Raw genomic sequence first — 16,901 nt, forward strand, 5'->3', positions numbered from 1 at the left:
AATTACAACTTCCATCTGTAAAATTTATTTATTTAGTTTAATTCCATTGAAGTAGTAGTAGGACCAATGGAAGTGGTCCAAATTTCAATTTTTAATCAAAGTAACATTAACTGAATACAGAATATAATGCATAGCTAAGTATACCAAGTAAACCATTTTGTTAACTTAGAAAAACGATAACAAGGAAGACTTGAACTAATAGTGAAATATTTAACATAAATAATGGAGTTGAAAATATATCACTGTAATTTGATACACATATGGAATATCAGATTACACTGAATATAGGGGGTTTTTTTTCTAAAGAAGAAAATCTGGCAGTGTAGAAAGCAGGAAAATAAAAAAATAGTCATCACCAAAGACAAGTGAATGTTTTCAGGAGTAATTTTCAAGTACTTGAATTTTTTTCTTAGCTACTAGTAAAACATTTTGAAATAAAGTAACTTTAAAAATCCATAATTTTTTTTGTATGTTTATTGATAACTTTGAGAAGTACTTTGGTTGTGCTTTAGTTTCTTTTCTGTTTGAATTTAGAATAATTCTACTATACTAGAACCTTAGATCATAAAAACTCATGCTGTTCCCTTTGAAATGAAATAGTTCTGTGGGTTTGTTACTTGTTACTTAAAAAAAAATTAGTTTCTCCTAACTGTTTCAAATAAATTGAGTTACAAAGTGCAGTTCAGTTTGTGATTGATTGATTAATATGACTTCTTAGGTGTTTCTCTAAATTTTTTGAGATATATGTATCCACCTTGGGGAGACAACTGTCATGATAGAGAGTTACGAAGTTAAGTTATTAAATTGTCAATATCTATTAAGGCATTTGCAAGACCAATTTGAAAGTATTTGATGAAATTTTAATATTTAATTGCTTTTATTCTGGTTATCAACCATAGGCTCTTGTGATACTGAATTCACCCACTATGACATCATTATATACTGCAAAGTAATTTATCCTATGGTTTCTTTCACTTAGTCACAAAAAGCAGAAAAGTTCTCTACCTCATGCACTGTATCTTAGGACTAAATTAAAATAATAATAATAATATAACTGTTCCATGCCATTGAGTAGCACTATTTCTATCTGTGCCTTTTTTGGGTAATGTCATAGTCTTATCACCTAACAAGATTATGTGATCTGAATACTACTGACTTGACAAGTTTATGGCCATCATAAGCAACAAGGCATCTCCACTGTCTAGAACTGGGAATAAGACTAAAAGCCTTTGACTATGATTTATGGCCTAAATTCTCTCTGAAAGGCTTTATGCACTTTTAATGGAATCTTCCTGTCACATCTCATACTGAATGGTACCTATTTACCTAATTTCCTCAGAGATAATTTATGCTGGCATTTTATTTTAAGGCAGAGCTAAACAAGTTTATACTTGTTGACAGCATTGTAGGCAAAGGCTTTATTTTACGCTTCCAAGTAATTCAGCTCATGAGCCATTTTTTCTTTCTGCTAGTGTATACTGGATTGAGTTAATGTGCTATGGGAAAGGACTTATGCATGATTCCTTATAAAGAGTTATACAAAACTTAGAAAAATAGGGTAAAATGTTCATATTTGAACAAAATTAAAGTGTCAACTGTTGACTTTTAACTGATAAATAATAGTCTAATATACATAAAGCAGATCTTTGGTTATTGTATTAACCTAAAATGAAATTGAAGTGCATGTTACATAAGAACAGACTGGAATTTGGATAGAATTTGTAAGGACAATTATTTTAAAAATATTTGAAGCAAGCAATAGATAACTTGAAAAAAAGTGTTGGCTTCACAAAGAAATTAGGTTTTATAAATTTGCATTTGTATATAAACCAACCAAATCTAATTACTTATAGGAAAAAAATTGAAATTAAAAGCAGGTATGTGCATAAAATTTTTCATTCTGTTTGATTGTGGATTCTGAGCAAAAAGTAATTCGTGTCAACCTTATCTTCACTTCTAACACAATTATTTTTAATATACAAATAATAAGTAAAGAGTTCCGTGGTTCAGCAAAAAGGGAGTAATTATGTTGTAGATTTACCCTGTAACATAAGGGCAGGTGTTTAAACATTAGACATGTAAGAAAAGAGAGTAACATATACACTGTCTTTATCGTGTGTTTAGGATTAATCAAGACAGTTGACAATGGTGTTGGCTATGAGTGAAGTAAGGAGACAACTTACTTGTAAAGTAAGGAGACGACTTACAATCTGGAAATTACTTTTTAATGCAATTGAAAGTACAGCAGATTATGATCGGAAAAGTCTGAAAAATAATGTTGAAGTACACTTCTTTTCCTGTTACTTTATTGCATTTTCCTCATTGTCCTATTTTCTATTACACCTACTTGTGACCTCTTGCCATCATGGAATTGAAGGCATTGAAAGGGACAGTGACTTCCTATCTGATGGTGCAAAGCTTAGAACAATCAGCTGATATGAAACTATTGATCTTTTTAATCAGCTGTTAATTTCGGATAGAAATTTGGACAAAAGAATTACAAAATATTGAATACAAAGTTTGTGTTGTGATGAGATGAAACTTGGAATTAACAAAAGTGGTTCTATATTTATGAACAAATGTTATTTGCGTTTTTCCCCCACATTTTTTAATTTGTATGTTATATAATGCAGAAAAGTGTCTTTTTGCTGGTTTCTCCTATTTTTAAAGCCATCTTAAACTGCATTTTTCTCTTAGTGCAGGAAATCATGAAATTTTTCAGATATTAAGGTTTTAATTGATATCCATTTTGTTTGAGTATGTCTGGATATATAGTATTGCATGCTGATTGCTGAAAATTTGAACTGCTAATTATAATGCCAAAAGGAAGTGTAAGAGCTACATTTAATCTTGAAACTCACTCAGTGTCAGTTTTGCATACACACACACTTTATTTCCAAAATGCATTGAATATTTCAAGAAAAGAAAAGTAGGGGGGAGGAACACTCGTTGACATAGTTGAAATATTTGAAATTGTCTATTGAGACAGAAAAGTGAATGTAATGACATTTATTACCAATGGAATAATTAAGAGAAGGATACAGAATTTATCTGGAAAGTGATATTGCAGTACCCTAATTCATTTAGTACTAGAAATACCATGGATTTTTGGAGTTGTTTTCATCAAAGTGGATAAGAATTTACACTGCTATTAGTCTGCTGCAGAATTTCATGAATTACTAGGGACAGAGTTTAGTGAAAATGTGCAACCTATTACCATTCTACCAACACAATGTATAACAAAGATGAAGAGCAGGCATTCAGATGTTATATTAGCTGCTCCTAATCAAAGGCTGGCTCAGTACAAAAAACATAGAATAGCTGTGTAAGGACCATGAAGAGTGATTTTTATGGAGCTGTAAGCATGCTTAAAAAAATAGGAAAGAAAAAGAAAGAAAATCTCTTTCAAGAAAAGTTGTATTCTCCCTTGTTTTGCATTGTGGGGGGATGAGGGTGAAGGAGGAACAATGCAGAATTCGTTTTGATGACAATATAAAAGGCCAGCAACAAATGGTGTAATAAAATAGCTGCTTTAATAAGATATAATAAAAAGAAGAATATGAATAGTCAGTAAATCTTGCAGCCCTTCACATGCTGGACATCGCAGATTCCTGTGGCATGGGATTAATTGTGGACGGATTTCCCCACAGGAAGCTGCACAGATCCTGTCCATGGAGAGGTTCCCACTCCCTCCCATGCTGTGGTGGTTGTATCTGGTGTAACAAAGAAACCCGTGTATCTTCTGGCAGGTTGCAATGTTGTATTTGTCATAAGACCCCTGAGTGTTCAGCACAGGTTTTTATGGGCATTCCAGCACCTACCTTTGCAGCAGGTACCCATGCCACATGCAGGCTTCCCTATGACAAGGCCCCATGTAGCAGACATAGTGTGCTCAAGGTCACAAACTTTTGCAATACGATGTCTTCTGCAAGGCTTCCAGTACATCTCCTAATACTATTTAATAACACTGTGGAATCAGGGCAAAAGAGAACATGGCATTCTGTCTTGAAACCAGAACATTTTGCTGAGATCTATCAATAATTCTGTATTTTTACATTGTGAAGTTTACAAATGTATGAGAATTCAGTATAAAGTGTGGCTGAGAATGTAAATTTTTGCTTAACCAAAAAGGAAGGCAAACAATATGTTCCTTGGCATACTTCAGATCTATACATCCTCTACTTGTTCCAGCACTGAACTCTTTATCTCAAGACTTGACATCTTTCCTGAACAGAAGTTATAGGTCTGATTAAAAAAATAAGTGAGATTTCTTGATCTTTTAGGTGAGATGGTGGCTGTTGTTTATGAAATTATATTGCATCCTTTATTTATATCTCAGGTTTTTTCTAGCTGATTGTTAATTTTAAAATTAATATGTGAGGCTTTTAAAGCACTTTTATTATCCTGCCCTTTTTCTTGAGCAAAGCTCAGAATCATGCATATCATTTTGCATAAACACAAATTAATGAGTTCTGTACTTAGCATCTTAAATCATTTTGTTTGAACCTGTGCAGCTCCACACAGTTGCATAATTGTAATTACTTTTTATTTTCTTTCCTATGTCACCCCTAGAAAAACACAGATAAACTGTAGAACATTATGGCTGAATTTATGGGACCTCAAATGCCATGTATTACATGCTTATTTCCTCACAATGTCAAGAGAAAAGTAATTTTAAAGGGAGTCCTCCAGATTGCCCTCGGGAAATTAATTTGCTTTATTACATAAGAAAGACTGTGTAAGATAACACAGACAAATACAGAATTGTGGTCTGCACCCGGAGCCACTGTCTGGGCATGTAGGGATAAATGCTAATGTTCCAGAACCCGTTTGGAGCTGAGACTAGTGAATGACATAAAGGGCAAAAGATGGGCTTGTACAGAGACATCAGCAAGAAAAAGAAGGTTAGGGTGGATGTGGGCCTACTGTGTGGGTTGGGGACCTGGTGGTAATGGATATGGAAAGGGATAAGCTGTACTGAAAGTTTCTTCACATCAGTCTTTCCTGAAAAAAGCAGCAGGAAAGTTTGGGAAGGAAGTCATCCTCTGGCAAAGAATCTTTCTCTGTCTGTGATGTTATAGGGTCTGGTTGAGACCATTTAACTGGATTTTCACAGGTGAAAGGGCCTGGATAGGATGCACCCACAAGCACTGGGCAAACTGGCCCATGGCATTGTGAAGCAACTCTTGACAATCTGTGAATGATCATGGTGATCAAGGATGTTCCTGCGGACTGCAAGAAAGCCAGTGCTACTTTTCAAGCTCAAGAGGGAGAATCCAAAACACGATAGGTGCATCAGCCTCACATTGATTTCTGGAACAGAGACGGAGCATTTCACCCTGGAAACCATTCCCAGAACTAGAAGGTGTTTAGGAGCAGTCATCATGGATTTACAGAGGAAAAAATTCCGGGTCAGCTTGACAGCCTTCTGCAGTGAGATGGCTGGCAGGGTGGATGTAGGGGATGTTGTTTAGCATGTTCTTAGAAATCCTCTAGACACCCTCAAAGACAAAACTGTGAAGTCCAGGCTAGATGCACATACAGGAGGGTGAATCTAAAACTGTCTGCATTACTGGACTGGACCCAAAGGCCTGCATCATATCCCAGGGCTTTTTTGTCCCTCTCCTATCTGTTGAAGTACAAATTATGTTTGGGAAAACCTTAGTATCCAGGCCTTTTCTGGAGTGATAGTTCCTGTTTTCACTCTAAACCTTTGGCTACCAGCAGTTGAGGAACTTCTGTGTACCAACACAATTTTTATAATATGTCTCTCATTGCTTTTTCCAGATTTTTTAAAAAAAGTATACTAATGTTTTTAGCTTTTGTAACACTGTGTTTCAATGAACCTCCCAATTTCATTATGTCTATGTGTAACATACCTGTTTTCTGTGTTGTATTTCTTTCCTTTAAGGTGTTTAGGTTTTTAAAAATTTCTTTTGTTCATTACTTTGCAGTATGCATTGGTTTTCAGTGATAGTGCTTTAAAAATTTTATTCTGTTACATGCTGAGTTATAAATAGATGAAATTTGCAAGGCTATATTTGCTTTCTTATATTTTTCCTCAGCAAACAGAAAGAGCAATATTAGGATAATATAATTTCATTGGTCTCAAAGTTCTAAAATCCAATTGTAAACAAGATGGCCAAATAAAATTTATGTTTTCAGGGGAAAGAATCAATGTAAACATTTAGTTGGTTACCATGCCATCTTATACTTCCAGTCTTGGTCTTCCAAAGAGGATCACAAACATTATACGACATGACAGTTTTGGTAGCATGGTTGTGCTATGGCCATACAGAAAAATATCTTGTGTATATTTTAATTTTGCATATCTCTCTCATAACTATGTTCTGAAATCAATCTCTTTGAAGTCCAGCGTTTAAAGGAAATCATAAAAATTGCATCACCTGTCATTAATATGTATAATTTATGTGCATGAAAACTTCATATGCTTTTTGTAATGGATATAAAACATACTCTTGATAATGGCTGATGTAGTTAGGTTGGAGGGATTTAGTTGGAATGATGGGGTTTACCCAGTCCCAAATAACTACTATGGCTAATCACAATTTTGTCACACAACACTGAGAACTATTGGTTTCCATTGGTTTACCTGTTGGAGTATTTTAGTGAATCAGAGGTTAAAGCATCATAATTATTTCAGAACTGATGTATCACTTCTTGTTTTCCCTTGTTCATTTGTATTTTCTGTTCTTTCTCCTACATGCTGCAGTTGCAAACATATTGTGGCGAGAGCAAGGTACTAATGAAGATTACTTTTGTTCATATTTTCTGTAGTATGATGAAATTCTCATCTGCTGTTTTGAGTGTGTATGTGCATCTATGTTTGTTCATACTCTACAGTTACAGTAATTACCTATCCCCTTGCAACACTGAGGAATTTGACTTAAAAAAAATTAAAGTGGAAATTAATCCTATAAATGCTCATATTTTTTAAACTGCTTCTCCTTTTTGGGAGAGAGAAGGAAATAAGCTGCTCATAATTTTCAGGCAGTTGTTCAAAGATATAGAACAAGAAGCTCAGATTTAAAATGTAGACCTTTAACTTTTGTTTGTCAGCATGATAAAATTTCTAACCAGTCAGCCTATGTGCTGTTGAGATTGATTTTCTTGTGTGAATCTCTTTTATTTGAAAAAATTATAATTTTAAACAGTTTAAAATTGAGATACTTGTTGTTGCTTAATGAAGCCAAACATTTTATTCTTATACTTAGAAGGGTTTTTAAAAAAATTACTGGAGCAGGGAAGGGATGCTTGTGATGAACTGAAAGATAAATATAAACAAAGAGACAATCAGGTGTTGTTAACATAAAAATGGAAATTTTATTTTGCAAGCAAAAGATAGGTATTAATTTTCATATATATGACAGAATCTCAAAAATTGTATTCCAGAAAAATACCATAATCTAAGAGGTGTCATGAGTTCCCGTTCTGTTGCTCTAAGTAACCTATTCATGTAAAGCTGCAATTTAGGAATTTATATATTTCAGGATTAAGAAACTGTTTCTATTATTTTCATTGGAAGATTGTTAATACAAGATAACAAGTGGATCAGGCTTTGCTGTGAATTCATACTAGAAATGATATTTCTATAGACTTTTTAGATTTTTTAAAATTAATTTAAAGATTTTAAAATCTGATATTTCATTTTCCTGTATGTAGTAAACTTTGGCATTCTCAGTGTATTTATAAATATGAACTAGTTTTATTTTTTTTATATCTGTTTTACCAGTTTCTCAGCTGGTACAAACTATCATTTCTGTGATTGTAGTGGAGCTCAGCTGTGATCTTCCTGCTCTATTGGCCTTGCAGAGTACAAGTGTTGTGTTTAAAGTTTCCTACAATTGCACTGTTAATGATTAAACTGACATGCAACAGGATTGTACCAAATTCTCAAAATTATGCTGTTCTCACCTCTTGTTGGGAAAGTATCAAGTATGGTTTATCTCAAAACTGAAAACATGATTAGCATCCCCTGATTTTTTAGATGATTGTGTTTTCAAGTCAATTTGTTGTTTTCATTAGAATGCACCTAGGAAAATTCAAATTCTGTGACAAAAAAGACCAATTAAAAATAATAGCTTATCAGAGTGTTTATGGTGAAGGCATTCAAATTTCTCTGTGACTAACATGAAACTAATCAAAAAGCAATTTATAGTAGCAGATTTTGTATCTCCTAGAGCAGATATTTTCGTTCTCCCCTGCATTTTTCATTGGCAAATCCTTGTGTTTCCAACAATTACTGTTACTAATTACAAAGTTGGAAATACTTCACAAGAGACCAAAGCTTGAAGATGCCAGTAAACATCACCACCAACTTCTCTGGGCCATGCATACTCTGTCGTTTTCTGTTATGAAAGTAATAACAGATAGGAAGGGAGGGATGGGTGATCAGTAGGACAATCAGAATCATGAAACCATACATAGGCCTTAGTGCCTAGAGATATTTCTATATCAAGTGCACAAAATCTTTATCACAACCATGTGCCTCAGAAAATCTGAAGGGAATTTGAAGGTACATGTGTATTACAGTAATAATGCAATATATAAATAAATATATTCATATATTCCCTACCACTACCGTTTTTTAAAAAAATGTTTTAGCCAGTTTTAAGTACCAATTTAGTCTAAATAAAACAAATCTATTTATCTATTGCTTGTGGCACTGTATTAAAAAATATGCTGGATTGTATTTAGGGGGGGGATGGTTGCAAAATTAAGTCTTCAAAGGAATAACTCCTGTAGTTCTGAAAAAGTGACTTGCTGTGTTGAATAGATATTTATTCAGATTAGATATTTGTGCAGATATCTGTAGCCATTAACTCAAATGAAGAGTTTTGGGGTAATAATAGGTTGGGAAGGGGAATTAACTAATTGGATCCAAAGGTAAAAGTTCTTTATTTGCCTTAACTTGGTATTGAAATGGAAGAAGGAAATTTCATCCTGTATGTCCTTCACTGTTTTTTGTAGAACAGTTTGGTTAACATCCAGACTTGGGAAATAAAGCCTTAAAACTTTGGGCTGCTTATTAGACAAAAATAATATTTATACACTGGAAATCTTGCTTTGGAGTATTGGCACCAGAGGTGGAGGTTTTAGGAGCCTGATTATCGAATGTCTGGGTCACCTGGGACTATCATCTGAGCTACTTCCTCACATTCTGGTATTGCTTATCCTGCTAATAACTATGATATACTTCAGCCAATGAGAGGAAGGAGAAGGGAAAATCCTGTTTTGTCCGCAGCCGCATTCACATATTCATCCCCAAGGCACAATATGCCAATTGCTCAGCTATAGATCTCTACACTGTGTTCACAGGCAGGCTGACGTCAGTCAGGCTTACCTACAAATTTCAGCTGCTCTTACATGGTACAATGTCAGGCATTCTCTAAAGAGAGACCTTAACATGCTGTCTTACAAAAGCTGTGTGGTTTATCTGCCAAGGCATACCAAAAAATGCCCACTGGTCAGAGTGGGCGTAGTGCTCTGAGTACACCCTATGCTGTGAATAGACATGACTGGGGAGTCTTCCATGAACCTAAGCCTGCTTCAATGTTACACCAAATTCAGCATTGACAAAGTTCACTCCCACTTTTTGCTAGCCTGTTAATAGATAGATTCGATATAAATTCAGGAAAATCCTGCTTGCTTTCTTTTTGGGAAAATTTGGCCAGAAATGGGAAACGATTCCACAGGATTTCTCAAAGATAATTGTATGTGTTTGTTATGGGCATAGCCTGACAAACTTCTACATACTGTATTAGCTATGTGATTCCCAGAAGGGACAGGAAACTTTTATGTATGTGTGTATATAAATACATATATACATGCATACACAAATATTAATTCCCCCTACCCCCTCTTGATTTCTTCATTATTTTATTTTGTATTAAGACCTGTTCTCTCTATGAACATTGGTTTTCCCTGAGATTTTAGGATAAGCAGAATTTCAGATTCAAATTTCCTTTTCATGGGTTTCACTCCTCTGTGTTCCTATACCAAATATTGTTATGTCAAATGAAAACTTAGATCCTGTGCCAAGGATACATGCACATTTTTACCATTGCAGCCAAGAGTTTAGTTGTCAGAATGGTTATAGTTATGATTTTATGAGAACTATGATTTTCTTCAGAGAATTTTATGAATATGAACTGATCATCCATTATAGCATCCACACAGCAAATCAACAACTGTTGTCTTAGTTGGCACTCAGAAAACTAATTAGACTGTCCTTTTCTGTGGTCATGACCATGATCACAGATATTGTGAGACTTTGTGCTACAGATCTGGTTCCCATCTTCTCCACTAAACTTAGCATCATGCCTTTCAGCAACATTATGGAAGAAGGATTGAGTCGTTCTGTAAACAGCTATGGCCCTTCTACATTGGAATCAATATCTGCCCAACTGTCTTTCTAAGAAAATAAAAGAGGGAATATTTCCTTTTCTGACGCAAATATCAAGTAAAGGTTTATAACAAACACTCAGGTCTTCTCTTTCAATGTTGTACAGAAATTATATTGGGTCCTCCATCCCTAAGCAAAAGGAAAAAAAAGGTATACATAGAGAATTTGTATCAGTTTGATTTCAGCGTAGATGATTTCACAAGATCACTTTTATTGCTGCAGCTGTCAACTGTGTATTTCTAGATCTGTATTCATAAAGACACTGTCTTGAAAATGAGAAAGCTATGTAAAATTCTGAATAATGTAACAGTTTTGTTTCAGTTTTACAACAAAAGATCCCATAGGTTTAGCTGTATTACCACTATACACATTAACAAACTGATCTCATACTGAACTGTGATTAGGGTTTTAGTTCAAGACAAGGATTTTCTTTTTTGTCATTATTTAATTTTATACACTTCAATTTGTTTTTGTCTCTAAGGTCTGGGAATTGGGAACATGTTTTATGTTTTTTATGAAGATGGCATCAAAGTAATACAACCAGTGGAATGTGAATTTCAGAGGCATATTAAGCCTAGTGAAAAACTCCTCGGTTTTCAGGCAAGTTGTTTTTAAAAATCTATTTGTAGTGTTTTCTCAATTATAATTTTCTTTATGTAAGAATTTATTATTACTAGTTCATTGTTTTTTGCTTGATAAATTCAGCCATGTCTTCTGAATTAATAAACAGCTTATAATGGTAATGGTGATCTCAAAATTTCTTGTATTTTCCTCTATTAAATTCAAGCTTTCAGTCCCTCTTTTCAATTGAATAGTCCCTGAATACTTTCGCAAACCTTTTCATTCTTTGGTTGTTTTTCTCCTTTCCCAGTCCTTTAACAGCTCTCTATTTCTGGATTTATTGCTAGTTTTTTTATTCCCCACCACCTCCCCACCTCCAACCCACCAGTTAAGTTCATCTTAGTGAATCAGGGATTGATTCTCTCTGTTAAATATAGGATCTTTTGGGGGGTGGGGAGGTGTTAATGGTTTCTTTTTCTTCACTGGATGTTTGTCTATATTAAACTCTCAGCTATCGTGAAGCAAATCCCTGTCCTGGTAAATGCTCTCACAGCTTCCACTGAAGTTAGGAGAGATGATTGATGCTTCGGTCCCAACTTAAAATTCATATAAGTAGTTTCAATAACTTTCCTGTTAACATATTTATAGCTGATTTCTCCAAATTCTGAGAATTTATGATATAGTTTCCCTGAGTAGGATGCATAAAAACACTAGTGTATTCTCCACTTCCATTTATTCTTGTGATGTTTTCCCTTTACTGCTAATCAAATTGCTAGCTGACATGATGCATGTTCCCACAGGAACACTTGGTACTAGTCACTACATTAAGACTTACTCTATATGATATATATCAGCTATCAAAAATAGTAACTTTTTCTCATTTAGATTTGAATGAGTGACCTTGAAATACATACTGAGCATTGAGCGGTACACATTGGTGTGGTTTTTTTTCTCTAATGTCTCAATGGCAGCGGAGCTAGGGCTGTCTCAATGGAATTTGCCTCTTCAGTTATCGTTATTGATGTCAAAGGCTGCTGTACTCAGCACCAAGATTTATTTTAGTATGAATAATTATGCTTTGAACAGCTAATCATACCTTGATTTGTGCTGCTTAAGTGAAATTAGGTTGACACAGCCAAAAATAAGCCAAAAAGATTTTTATTTATGGCTTTTTAATTAAAAGGCTGATTATTTAAGAAGTCTGTTAAAATTTTATTGGTTTAAAGTGCAGCCTAGATTTTAAGAGTATTTTTTATTGAAATGTGGCAATAATCAGAATGAATATGTGAAATTTGTTTCCTTTTGGAACGTTTCAAACTTGGAGTAGCATACTAACTATATCCTCTTTGGGGGAGGGGGGAAGAAAAAAAAAAAGAAAAGCCCAGGAAATTAGGCTACTTGATAACTTTAATTTTAAAGTTTTTTTAGAAAGTTTTTTTTTAAATTTATTCTTCTTCTTTGAAGAATATCAGATATTCCTCAAGCCTTCTTGGAAAGTTTGTTTCCTCTGAACAAAATTTAAGAAATATCCCAGTTCTGTCCCAGGATCAGATTTTTATCAAGGTCAGCATGTGATTGCTTAGAGGTAACAGCTCATGTCATAAATTACTAGTTAGTAATTATCTTAGGCTCTGTCATATACTTTTACTAATCAGAGATCTTGGTAATTATACCAACTGTATTTTGGGATAGCAGCATGTTTTGAGGTAGCTTTACACAGCCTTTCCCATTAGGGCATCTCCATGACTTAACTATTAATATATTAATAATCAAGGAAATACGTGCTTGCTTAAACCTCTCCCATTTCTTTACGCTTCCCTGAATTAGCTGTTCAAGTGATAAGTAAAACCACAGAAGAGTTGTTTATTGCCAAAGAGTTGCCAAAGCATAGGAACATTTCTACATTCAGCTGTGCAGTTTAGATAATAGAAAATGGCTGGATATTACACATGACACTCCAGTGTTCCTCCACAGGTTTCCTGTTTGTCTGTTACAAACTTGAACTGAGCTTCTGTAAAAGAATGAGCTCGGGTGTTTTTACATAGCATTGCACTGTATTGTGAACAACATTGCAGTACTTATACATGTACATATTTAGGTATGCTAATTTTGCTGAAGGTAAATATATTTTCTCACTTGCTATATACTTGAGAACCCTTATCTAAATATTTAATTACCTCTTATGCAACTGAGTGTCAATACAGCAAAACACTTTGGTGTATATCTAAAATGGGAGTCAATTAGACTCACTGTGTTTAAAGTGAAGGATTTTGTGCTTTACTGGATCATCATGGATCACAGAAATTGTAAAGACCTCCTTCCTCTCCTTCCCAGAATCTCCTAAATTACTTGAATCTTTTTAATTCCAAGTGCAAGTAGGAATTTATTGGTCTGATAGTGAAAATTCTAGATGCATAGGGACAGAAATAAACTGATTTCTCTTTTCTGATATAGGTTGTTGCTTAGTTAGACCAGCATTGGCAGCTGTTTGTTTTACCTGTTCTCAAACAGATTCTTAACCATGGTTCAAGTAGAGTCTTTCTCCGGTTAAAATATCTCATCATTGTGAAGTGCTTGGGACATTTTCTGTACTAAGTTTCAACCTCTGTTTATCCTCTGCAAATTAATATTAATCAAAGAGACTTAAATTCTAATTCTTATGCAAAACTTTTTTTTATTTTCCTTTCACAATGAATCCTAATTAGAATAATTATTTCCAGAGACTGGGAAAAAAGCAATTGAAACAGATGCCTTTTTGAGACTTACAAAAAAATCCTTTTGGCTTCAACATAAAACTGACTTTCTGTTTATTACAAGAAGTAGCACATAATGACCACATTTCAGTGAAATATGCCATCTCACATTTGAATATGTACTGGAGGTCGGAGCAAAATATTTCATTTCAAAATGATTAATGCGACGACATGGCAGACCAAAATTTCCACGGGAAATTAGGTTGAAACATACTTTGTAGTCCACAGAAACTGCCTTGGTTTACCCTCTTACAGCACAGAAAGTGTAGCAAATGCTAACCTTTGTTTGTAAAAAATGCTTTAAAAAATCGAGTCTAATTTTTAGTAAAGAATTTTAAGAAAACAATGATTTCATGTAGAAGAGGTGATACATAAATTCATGTCTTAAAACATGCACTGTTGCAACCTGTTGGTACCATCTTGCTCTTAGGCAGCCATACCATAGGTAGACATTTCATTACACTGCCTAAAGAGTTTGACTCACATCCTGTTAAAACACTGAGGACCCTTGCAGTAAGTATAAGTTAATAAACATAGAATTTGCACATATAAATCTGCAAGTACATGTTTCCTCTTGAGACTTTCTTGCCCCAGACTATCTTAGAGAAAAACATTCTCTAAGGATTTATTTTCCTCCATCTGCTGACTTGTAACTGAGCAAGTCACTTTTTGATTAAAAAGTCTGGGAGGAATACAACAATGAAGTAAATTAATGTTTTATCAGATGTTAACTTTTTTTTTTTTCTCAGAGAATAAATTAGGAAAAAAGTAAATTGCTCACCTTTTAATTAGAAGAAAAACATGGTGGGTTTATGCTTATATTTTAGGGAGAAATTATTTTAACCAATTATCCAACCACTGGGGAAATTAATATGGAGCCTCAGAATAACTGCCTGTAGTGTAAAAGAAATCCAAACTGTCTAATCAGATAAGTGTTATATTTTAAAAAGCAAGATTTCAGTTCTCTTGAAACAGCTTCAGAAAAATATAGATTTGAATAACTAGATAAACAACCACATAAACCAGTTTATACTGGGAAAATCACTCAGTTTTTGGATATGAGAATTTTGGTGCATAATTTTCACTGTTACGTTGGAAAAAAAAAAGGGGGGTTTTGCTTTTATTTTATGTTTTCATTCTTTTCAGGCAAGGTGAGATTTTTAAAGCTTTTGTCACTATAAGACCAGTACAAATATAGTCTCATGTATATATATACAACCACACATATACATATCTAGATATACAAATGTACTTTAAAGGTTCTAAAATAATTTTCAAATTGTCATAAATTTCTGTAATCCAATGCAAATTCTTTTTGGAATTTGTACTGGTCTTAAAGTGAAAAAAAGCTTTAAAAATATGCTTCTGAGTATTTTAGCCTCAGATTTAGAAAAATGTATATGGTAGTAGCTCATCTCTGGATATAGTTATAAGTACTTAAGTTAGAGTATTTTTCTATTCTGCCGTACATCCCACCAGGGGAGGTGGTATCAGAGAAATAATTTACACTAATCTATATGATGCCATGTGAGAGAAACACAGACTCCTTCAGCAGACGTCAGAATTATTGAAGGATAATATAGTGAATATGTCCTTGTAGAATTCAGTCCCAGAAACTCATGTAAATTAATGTGAGTCCCTGAGAGGACTGAAAATAATGTCTCTATGTAGATTTCTTAAGAACATTTGTGGATTCATCATTTGAAGGTGCTGTCTCTGAGGAATAAAGAGGATGGTGTAGAGTAATCTAGATGAAGTTGCCTGTTTAGATTAAATATGGAATGGAGACAAGATATATTTAGAATAAATATAAAAAATAATGAGATTGGTAAAACAACCTTCCACTTGAAGTGACAATTACCCAGAAGGCAAATGACAATAGATCACTGATATGATGATTGCACATCATACTGGAGACATACTTGCATATGTTGACTTTATGCAACAATGAAAAGCATTTAGCTACTTTAAAGAATGACAGTCCCATTTTTTCCCATGCCTGTCATTCCTAAAAAAAAAAAAATAAATAAATAAATAAAAATTAACTTCTCCCTTTGATCTTCATGGCTTTTTATCAGCACAAACTAAATCTTACTTGTTACTTATTTCTAAGTTCTGCTGAAGTTCCTGATGATGTGCTATCTCACGGTACCTGAGTTTATTAACCTTTCCTTATCACATGATTCCTGAAACACCTTCCCTTTGTTGAGGTTTAAGAGCCATGTAAAAGCAAACAATGTCTTTCAATCTTCTGCAAAGAAACTCCCTCTTTTAAAGCTGGAAATTGATTTATTTCTTCTTTTGACATATAAAGATTGAGTGTATTTTTGAAAATGTAGAGGCACAGCAGGCAAAGAATGTTACATGATACAGAAAAGTAAGTGTTGAAATGCATCATCTTCTTGAAGAACATTGCTTGGTGCCAGAGATGACATTTTGCCACATAATGTTTCCTGTGCCTTTTAAATGGCGTTTGATGCTTCGAAACAGAATTCTTGTTTAAGAGCTCATCATCTCTTGCTGCTCATTCTACATTGAGTCATTATCTGCTGACATATCATAATTATTTTCACAGCGGCCAGTTATGATGTATCAGGCAGAGCATTCTAAATTAGGAATAAGCAGCAGATAAGTGGCAAAAAGAAATAATACTTATGATTTGGTAAAATTTTCCCTTGTGATGCAAAGAATTTAAAATAAGAGGAAAAGAAGAAAAGGTCAGGGAAACAAAAACACTAGATGCATCCTGTACTTTTCCAAGTAGAGTGTTTTTCAGGTCCATATTTTTAAACAATTATAATGTCCATTATAGGAAATAAATCATGCTATTTCATAAATGGAATTGCCACCTATAGTAATATTTTTGACCATATAACTTTTAATTTTGATAAAACTAAGCCTTTTTCTGGGAAAAAATATTCACAAATAGGTAGTTAAAAATGTGATGATTGACCATATATTTCTACAAATTCAGAGTAGTGAGCATGTAAACTACAATTAGTTATTTTGTCTGAAAGGGTATAAATATATGTATTATAGAATATCAGTTCACTGAAGTGAACAAATTTTTATTATATTCAGACTCATCCTTTTGCAGGAATGGAAGGGCAGAGAGGGAAAGAATGGTAGCAAGAATACATTTAGTATTTATTTGGTTTAAC

The 16,901-nt window shown here is 33.8% G+C and overlaps 1 protein-coding gene across 3 annotated transcripts in view; it reads left to right on the top strand.

Annotated features, from left to right (window-relative positions):
• The window catches only part of FSTL5 (follistatin like 5), a 385,396-nt gene that overhangs the window by 334,545 nt on the left and 33,950 nt on the right, over nt 1–16,901 (top strand). For 2 of the 3 annotated variants that reach the window (XM_066186047.1, XM_066186048.1), the window contains one exon: nt 10,908–11,026. In XM_066186047.1, coding sequence (XP_066042144.1) covers nt 10,908–11,026 — 119 coding nt within the window. Of the gene's footprint in view, nt 1–6,733; nt 6,761–10,907; nt 11,027–16,901 lie in introns of all 3 variants that reach the window. The other variant, XM_066186046.1, reaches the window with a different exon arrangement.

Source organism: Chamaea fasciata, unplaced genomic scaffold (genome assembly GCF_029207755.1).
Source record: "Chamaea fasciata isolate MVZ Bird 193981 ecotype frontalis unplaced genomic scaffold, bChaFas1.0.hap1 SCAF_6, whole genome shotgun sequence".
NCBI classification, from domain to species: domain Eukaryota; kingdom Metazoa; phylum Chordata; class Aves; order Passeriformes; family Sylviidae; genus Chamaea; species Chamaea fasciata.